We start from the raw sequence: 8605 nt of genomic DNA, 5'->3' as shown, positions 1-8605 counted from the left end.
ATTGCTGGAAATAACAAGAAACATTGCAAAGTATGAACCATTCGAGATCAGGGAAAAATCTCAAAATTTTGTCAGTAAATCAGGGAAATGTTTTTTTCGAGATGGAATTTGAAAATTGCCTAAGAGATGGGAAAAAGTAGTAGCCAACGATGGACAATACTTTAATTAATCTTTATTATTTAATTAATCTGTTCATTCATTTTATTTTGAAATAAATACATTTTTAAACACAAAAAATGGACCAAACTAATTTGTACACCTAATAATACATACTTGGTTTGCAATAAATGTAAAGGGCACAACATTTAATGGTTTTTTCTTTTTTAAATTAATAAGATTTAAACATTTATCACATTCATTTTATTATATTCGTTTTTATTGTCTCATAGGACAATATATCTTCAAATTAAGTATAGAAACTAACAATAAATATATTCTTATCTCTTAATTATATTTAGAAATAAACTATAGTAATGGATTCTTAATAAATATACGATATCAAGGATCCTATTTTGTAACTTTAGATAGTAAAACGATATTGTTACAGTTATTAAAAAAATAGTTATAGAATAAAATTCTAAGGATATATTTTGTACAATTTTTATAAATCAGGTAGATATACACTAGATTTCTTTCTTTGTTCATACTATTTCTTAAAACTTAAACATTTATTATTAGAATTTATATTTAAGTTAATCTCTTTCATTCCTTTACGCAAAAAAGATTATACAATATAAAAAAACCTATTTGAAAATATTTGAAGATTAAAATGTCATTATATATAATTATTTATAAGTATTTATATTTTTAACTAAAACTGAAACTATTGTTTATATTATATATACAATACAAATATAAATTTCTTAAGTAACATTGCATTTATTTTGTCCAGCTCACTTTAGGTATATCAAAGTGTTCAGTTAAGCTATCCAGGTGTCGATTAAATTCCTCCACTCGTTGTTTATGTGTCTTGGAGGCTTTCTGCTTAATCCTTTCAGTTTGCTGCAATTTAATGCAACATTATGAATTTTATTAGTGTTAACATTTTTTATATTTAATGTCATTATATAAATGTATTTAAGTAGACTACATGTGCGCTTACCATTTTCTCTTGCATTTTTTGAAAAGCCAGCTCTGCTTTTGTCCGTTTCACTTCTACCTTTTGAGGTTTTTCCTCCTCAATGACCTTTGATACTTCTACTAGCTTCTTCTTTTTTCCCTTCTTATCCTTTTTTCTATAAAGCAAACGGTACACATTAGCTGTTTAGTTAATTTATTCTAATAGAAGAAAAAGGAGAGTATTTATTTATTAAAAAATCACGCGACACAAACACAAAAATGAACAATCCATAACAAACTTAACCTCATTCAAGCCAGAATAATAAATGAGTAAAGTATTTACTTTTTGCTTATTATCTGCTCGTTCTTCAATTTGAGGGTACCCTTCGCAACGTGTGCATACGGATCGTCTTTGTTATTCGTTGCAGACATTATTACTTAATTGTTAATAATCGTATATATCAACAACATGAAACATATACTAATCAATCTTAACTCTTGGTAGAGCACAGATCATATCTATGGTCCTTACGTGGATTAGACAAGGATGAACCATCAAAGGCCGGTATTCATGGTCAGTTCTTATTTGAAAACTGTCTTAAGTATATTTTAAGACGCGAATACCGGCCTTTGATTGGTTCGTGACATTTTAAGACTGTACTTAAAAACGATCTTGAATATAATTGACTATGGCCGGTATTCATAGTCAGTTCTTATATTCAAGACCGTCTTAAGTTCAGTCTTAAGATGTCACGAACCAATCAAATGGCTGCATTCGCGTCTTAAGACATACTTAAGACAGTCTTCAAATAAGAACTGACTATGAATACCGGCCTATGAATACCGGCCAAAGTTGATTATTTATTTTTGTTTTAAGGTTTAATCTATGTAATAGTATGGAGAAGAACCACAAAAACGTAGACATTACCCTATGAGATTTGGTACATACATGAAAAAGGCCAGGATATACATGTACCCACCTCTCAAGGTGCCTTTTCACGAACTGTTGAAACTGGCCGTTCCAGCGACAAAAAAGGTCACGTGACAAAAATTGACGAATAGCAAGCGAATATTGCTGGATTCACACTGCATCCGATTTTCGTCGTACGACGACTCTGCAACCAATCAGAAAAATCGTATCATCAATGCGAGCAAATCCTGTTTTCTGATTGGTTGCAGATTCGTCGTACGACGAAAATCGAATGCAGGGCTGCGTTCAGAAATTACGCCTAGGTAATTCTAGGCTATAGTTTACGTTACGTATATTATATCAAAAATGCACCCAAGAGTTATCTGAGTGTAATTTCTGAACGCACCCCAGTGTGAATCCAGCATTTGACGCTTGCTATTCGTCAATTTTTATCACGTGACCTTTTTTATCGCTGGAACGGCCAGTTTCAGCAGCTCGTGAAAAGGCACCTGCAGGTTTCTCTCTGATATTACTATCTCTATGGATTTTTTTTCTGATGAGACTGTCCAATCACATTATCATATTATTAAGGTAGTTCTTCACAAAAATGAATTACTGTAGAAAAAAATAAGAAAAATATATGAGGTTCTCTGGATCTCGAACTATATGCTACAATTTTTTTAAACCCCGATTGCCGAACTCATTTTTGAGAAAAAATTAGTTGAAATTGGCTTCTTATACACGGAGACATAGGGTATCGTACAGTTCCGAGCACTATTATTTACAAATTAGTATAGTAAAAAACTGCAGTTGATAATGAAAAAGTAATAGATGAAAGTTAAAGATTCGTACTTTTTAACGGTCAAAATAAAAGTGGAGGTAGCCGAACAAATTTTCGAGATATTTATTGTAGAAACAGCAAAAATGTACATTTCATAACCTCTTTCATGTCACTACGTGGTTCATCGCTACGTATAAACAATATTAATATTATTAAAACTTTATTATTTTAATGCAAATATTATCACACAACAAAGACCTTAAAATTTATAAATATATTTACTGAACGCCATATATACAATTCGATTGAGAATTTCGCAATTTTTATTCTCAGCATTCAGTTGACTAGGGAGTCCGTGAAGAACTATCTTAAGGAAAAAAAAGTCGCTTAACCTGCACAAAATAATTGTGTAAGTGTATTCGCGGTTGGAAATTTAAAGAATTAGAGATTTGTTTTTGTATTTGAATTTAATAATTGCACTTCCTTGTTTAAAATACAAATATCGTTTTATGAATTTTTATAATCTATTTTAGATGACGATTATATAAAATTACATTATATGATATATATTATATTAATCAGATATGTATTGTATGCATGTATATCCATAATATAATACGTGTATATAATCTTGTAAATTTTGTGTTGATTATAGTTTTTAAAAAATAACTGGAATGATTTTATTTCCATTTCAGTTCTTACTTAAGAAAATGTGGCCCTTGATAGTGAGATCTATGGGCAGGTTCGGTAAATACATTACTCTTCCTATTGTGGGTATAATTGGATTTGTTGGATATAATGTAGAAGGATGGATATCTGATCGTTATACACCAGCAACAAAACCTATCACACAGCAACGTCAAGAAAGGCTACTAGAAAATGTAGATTCCTCAACTATCAAGAAGAAACACAATCCTTTAGAAGTTAATCTTTCGCCATCGTTGTCTGGTTAGGTGTGCATTTTATTATAATTTCAATGTATGAAAACAATTATAATAAGAAGTTTAAATAAAATGTTAGCTAATATTGTAAAAGATTGTTAAGTTTGATAATATAATTTTACATGTTTATTTCTTTTTACTTTGAGTAATAATTATAGATTAACGTAATACAAGATTACTTAGTATTTAATATTCGTTTAAGTTTCTAAAATTTTTAGCATAAAATGGAAATGCATTAATTTTCTATTCCAAATTTGTATACAATAGTGCGATTGTGTGGTCATAGTACACTGTGGGAAGTTTCTATAGTTTACGGTGTTGAAATAATTTGTTTCCAAGCAAAATGTTTCCAAGCAGCATGTCTGAAATACTTTGTTCTATCTTTGTCCATAATGCTATTTTCAATTATAAAATTGATTATATAAAGTTGATATCATGCATATTACAGCGATATAGTTGAGATTAAATGTTTATTTCTTTTTACTTTTAGTAATAATTATAGATTAACGTAATACAAGATTACTTATTACTTAATATTCATTTATATAAGTTTCTAAAATTTTTTTAGCAGAAAATGGAAATGCAATATACTTTTAGCATAATACAATTGCAACTTATCTGTATTTTAATTGTAATATTTATCCATTTGCTCAGTAAATAAGCTAGCTGTTTTGTCAACTTGAACCTGCCCATTTACTATTATTTATTTGCTAAAAATCATTCACAGTGAAAACTTCACTGTATGAAAAAGCACCCTTACTTTATGATGTAAGCCAGGGAAAACGCAATTAAATTTTTTGATGGGCCAAATATAAAATTTGAAGTTATAGCGCGGGCCACACCAGTAAAATTTAGAATTCATATTTTTTGTCTTTTTTTTTGTCATTTGAAATTAAAAATCTGTTTTATCGATCAAGCTCGGCCGTCGTTGTAAAATCGGCCCTTTAAAGATTTTTCTTTTATCGACTCTTCTTTATATGAAAATATTTGCAAAATCTGTATTATCGACATCGATCAAATTTTACGTCGGTACAGCCAATAAAGTTCTTAACATCACCAGCATTCTTCTATTACCATACCGAGCCCTCTCGGAGCCCTTTGATAGTATATGAAAATTTACCCAAGGTCGACGATCTTCAATACTTAGTATCTCGTAGGTGATATGGGTATGGGTTTCGGAAAATTCGATCGATAGTGACAATAGCAGAAATAGTGGCGGTGAAAATTACTGGAATTCTTTTCTTTTACACGTCTTATAAAAATAAAACAGAGAGGTGTCCGTAACATAAGGTGGTTGCATTCGCTCGGCAAGTCACCGGATCTTGCGAGATCTAAGGATCTTTACGTGACACGTTTGTTCTCTCGCCAATTTCGTTAATCAAAGTTACTTTTGCGCACACATATGTACTCCCCTTACACAGAGCGAACGAATTTTCCTCCTTTTACATTATTCTCGCAAATCGTATCGTTGCTGAACTATATAAATGCAATCGACGCACGCGGCTGCTGTGAACTCTGTGAAGACTGAGGATTATGAAGAGTTGTTGAACGAAACCTCGTTGTTAGTTACAAGTGCCACACGTAGTCACACGCGAGTGACAATAAGTCGCTGATGTGTATCAATTTGAATCTGTTTTGACGACAACCCCGAGAAGTCTGGCACGAGAGTGTAATCCAAACGTGCTTATCAAAAATGAGCTCAAATCATCATCTGAATTCGTCGTCTGGCGAGATAAATCACATTCACTTTGTCTCTGAGGATATCGAGGCGTTGTATCTGTCTGAGGAGTATGCGGACGTAACTCTAGTTGTGGCAGGTCAAAAGTTCCGTTGCCATAAGCTTATTCTTGCCGCACGTAGCGAGTACTTTCGCGCTCTGTTGTTCGGAGGCATGAAGGAGTCAACGCAGAGTGAAATAGAATTGACTGTATCTTCGTTGCACGCTTTCAAAGGCTTACTCAAGTACATTTATACTGGCCGCATGTCTCTCACTAATGAGCGAGACGAGGTACCGTTCTATTGAATTGTCTATTAACAAATTGAGTCACTTGTATTACACTAGGGTGCTTTCTATTTTACCCAAGTAATATTGAGTTATGTATTTTATACTGAGATAATGTTACCACGTGTATTCTTTTTAATGTGCATGCACTGATTTAATATAAGTGACCAAATTTATCATTTAAGAACATAAAATTATCTTTTTTATTTTACTTTGATTCTTTTTGTTACAGGTCATTCTTGATATCCTAGCGTTAGCACATTTATATGGATTTATGGATTTAGAATCAGCTATATCTGATTACCTTAAAGAGATATTAAGCATAAAGAATATATGTTCAATTCTAGATACTGCATTTTTATATCATATGGAATTTTTAACTAACGTTAGTATTGTATATATACAGCCTCATTCCATAACTTCCACCTGATGCATATTGTAATTTATATATGTAATTCAAAGCTATAATAATTTATTAATTAGCATGTGATATTAAATATCAGGTTTGCTTCGAATACATGGATGTGCATGCATCTGAAGTCATACAACATGAGAGTTTTCTACATTTAAGTTCGGCCGCTCTAACTGAATTGATCTCCAGAGATTCCTTTTGCGCACTGGAAATCGAAATTTTTTCAGCTGTACGATCGTGGGTCGATAACAACCCCGATGTTAATTCAACTGAAGTACTAGGTAATTTTCATATGACTCGATGATTAAGCAACATATTTGTCCTTTCAATATATGAAGCTATTTAAACACAAATGATTTTTACAGCACAACTAAGATTGAGTCTGATTCCGCTGTCAGATCTTCTAAGTATAGTAAGACCATCTCAATTAATATCACCAGACACACTGTTGGATGCAATCGCTGTACAGACGCAAACACCAGATTCGGAACTTCCGTATCGTGGCCATTTGCTGATCGACGAAAATGTTGCTGATTCGTCTTTTGATGCTCAAGTATTACAAGGGGAAATGCGCAGCTACCTACTTAATGGTGATGTTCACAATTATGATATGGAGCGTGGTTACACGAGGCATACCATATCTAACACGGAAGAGTATGGGATTCTTATTAAATTAGGATCGCAGTATATCATAAATCATATAAAGATGTTATTGTGGGATTTAGATTTGCGATCCTATTCTTATTATATAGAGGTACATATATTTGACAACAATATAATGTAATAAATATTACGTATATTGAACAAATATATATAGACAGATCTTTTTTATCTTACTATTTTAATGTGATGTTTTATTAAAGGGATCTATGAATCAAAAGGATTGGACCATGCTTGTCAATTATAAAGATTATTATTGTCGCAGTTGGCAGTACTTATATTTTGAACCAAGGGTAGTGCTTTATATTCGTATTGTAGGAACAAATAATACAGTCAATAAGGTGAGGATTTTCTAGATCTTATAAATGTTTTAATAAATATTACATTTATATTATTTTATATAATTATATTATTAAATATTACATTGTTTGTGTATATATACATACAATGGAATCAGAAAGATGAAGCATTACGCATAATGGGGTTGAATATATATGCGCGCGCGTGTGTATATGTATTTATTCACAGACATAGATTAATTCGATTTATTAATTTTATGTATTATTTGATTTATTAATTTTAAAGTATTTGTTGTTTCTGTTTGATAGGTTTTTCATCTTGTCGATTTTGAAGCATATTATACAAATCATACAGAGAAAATTTCACAAGGCTTTATTGTACCCATCAAAAACATTGCTACTACTATGCGAAGCGCGTGTGTCATTGAAGGTGTGAGTAGGTAAGGCAAATTTTACTATTTTTACTATAAAATCCTATCTAATATATAATATCTATCTTTTTTCAAGCTTTACTTTTCAATTTTAGGTCACGTAATAACTTACTAAATGGAGACACATCTAATTACGATTGGGACAGCGGTTATACATGCCATCAACTTGGTTCGGGATCTATTCTAATACAATTAGGCCAGCCATACATGATAGAATCAATGCGGTATGATTACATACATGTGTGCTCATATCATGTAACTGTAGTTAATTAACTGTCTCTAACTATTTTCAACAGATTATTACTTTGGGATTGTGATGATCGCTCCTACTCGTATTACATAGAAGTGTCAGGTAATTCCTGGAATTGGGTATCAGTCGCTGATAAAAGTGAGGAAGCCTGTAAGTCTTGGCAGACGATACGTTTCCCGCCCCGTCCAGTAGTTTTTATAAAAATAGTGGGCGTTCGTAATACTGCAAATGAGGTTTTTATCTAATCAGGTTATTCATTTCGATGTTTTTTATGTAACAGACAAATGATTAGAGTGTTTACAGGTGTTTCATTGCGTTCATTTGGAATGTCCAGCGCAAGTAGATGATAAGAATTCAAAATCGCCAACGGACAAAGAAGCACAAACGTCAACATCATCGGACGGTAATAATTCCATACTTCCTCTTCCTCCTCCTCCTCCTCCCGAGGTAGTTACAGAAGCGGTTCATATTGATAGCGATGAGTCGTAATTAAAATAAAGAGTCCACATAAGACGATGAAACATGAGTAACAGCTCTGACGATTATTTTGTAGTTGCTGCTCTTGTTTTATTAGCTAGATGAATGTAAACAATTCGTCGAGTGACCTCAATGCAACTTTTAAGACTGTTCAATAATAATTATCCAATATAAGATTGTAATTAGTCACCTCGTTTTCTTGTTACGAGTTATAATCTTTTATCATCATGCCAATGACTTTAAGTATGAATGATACACACAGCAACTGCCAATTTTTTGATTGGAGATAACTAGCCATCTTTTACACAAATGCTTGATTGTAATACTACAATAAAACTTTATTTCAATATTAATTTTTAATTTCTATTTTAGTATATATATAT

At 31.8% G+C, this 8605-nt stretch overlaps 3 protein-coding genes across 3 annotated transcripts; 2 read left to right on the top strand and 1 right to left on the bottom strand.

Moving 5' to 3' along the window:
* Positions 1-879: 879 nt before the first annotated feature.
* LOC108780732 (protein FAM32A-like) lies at positions 880-1585 on the bottom strand. The gene is made up of 3 exons (XM_018548531.1): positions 1403-1585; positions 1103-1235; positions 880-1002 (listed from the first exon to the last, which is right to left on the bottom strand). Exons 1-3 carry the CDS (start codon positions 1489-1491, stop codon positions 880-882), a joined length of 345 nt encoding a protein of 114 aa, XP_018404033.1. The 5' UTR covers positions 1492-1585.
* Positions 1586-3091: 1506 nt separating this feature from the next.
* On the top strand, positions 3092-3703 carry LOC108780705 (small integral membrane protein 12). The gene is made up of 2 exons (XM_018548497.1): positions 3092-3159; positions 3446-3703. Exon 2 carries the CDS (start codon positions 3461-3463, stop codon positions 3701-3703), a length of 243 nt encoding a protein of 80 aa, XP_018403999.1. The 5' UTR covers positions 3092-3159; positions 3446-3460.
* Positions 3704-5384: 1681 nt separating this feature from the next.
* Positions 5385-8305, top strand: BTBD9 (BTB (POZ) domain containing 9). Its single transcript, XM_018548526.1, has 9 exons — positions 5385-5699; positions 5926-6078; positions 6197-6386; positions 6471-6859; positions 6969-7106; positions 7374-7504; positions 7591-7719; positions 7792-7978; positions 8049-8305. The coding sequence occupies exons 1-9, from the start codon at positions 5385-5387 to the stop codon at positions 8232-8234; spliced, it is 1818 nt and encodes a 605-aa protein (XP_018404028.1). The 3' UTR covers positions 8235-8305.
* The last annotated feature ends 300 nt before the right edge of the window (positions 8306-8605 follow it).

The sequence above is a fragment of the Cyphomyrmex costatus genome, unplaced genomic scaffold, assembly GCF_001594065.2.
Source record: "Cyphomyrmex costatus isolate MS0001 unplaced genomic scaffold, Ccosl1.0 scaffold726, whole genome shotgun sequence".
Lineage (NCBI taxonomy): Eukaryota > Metazoa > Arthropoda > Insecta > Hymenoptera > Formicidae > Cyphomyrmex > Cyphomyrmex costatus.
This window is presented reverse-complemented; position numbering and strand designations above follow the sequence as displayed.

What these genes read in the sequence shown, in the direction of transcription:
- LOC108780705 (XM_018548497.1), top strand. Translation starts at nt 3,461, where the DNA reads ATGTGGCCCTTGATAGTGAGATCTATGGGCAGGTTCGGTAAATACATT.
- BTBD9 (XM_018548526.1), top strand. Translation starts at nt 5,385, where the DNA reads ATGAGCTCAAATCATCATCTGAATTCGTCGTCTGGCGAGATAAATCAC. An exon ending in TCACTAATGAGCGAGACGAG is followed by an intron (nt 5,700 to 5,925) that starts GTACCGTTCTAT and finishes TTTTTGTTACAG; the next exon opens with GTCATTCTTGATATCCTAGC. An exon ending in ATATGGAATTTTTAACTAAC is followed by an intron (nt 6,079 to 6,196) that starts GTTAGTATTGTA and finishes ATTAAATATCAG; the next exon opens with GTTTGCTTCGAATACATGGA.
- LOC108780732 (XM_018548531.1), bottom strand. Translation starts at nt 1,491, where the DNA reads ATGTCTGCAACGAATAACAAAGACGATCCGTATGCACACGTTGCGAAG. An exon ending in GAGCAGATAATAAGCAAAAA is followed by an intron (nt 1,236 to 1,402) that starts GTAAATACTTTA and finishes TTTGCTTTATAG; the next exon opens with AAAAAAGGATAAGAAGGGAA. An exon ending in AAAAAATGCAAGAGAAAATG is followed by an intron (nt 1,003 to 1,102) that starts GTAAGCGCACAT and finishes ATTAAATTGCAG; the next exon opens with CAAACTGAAAGGATTAAGCA.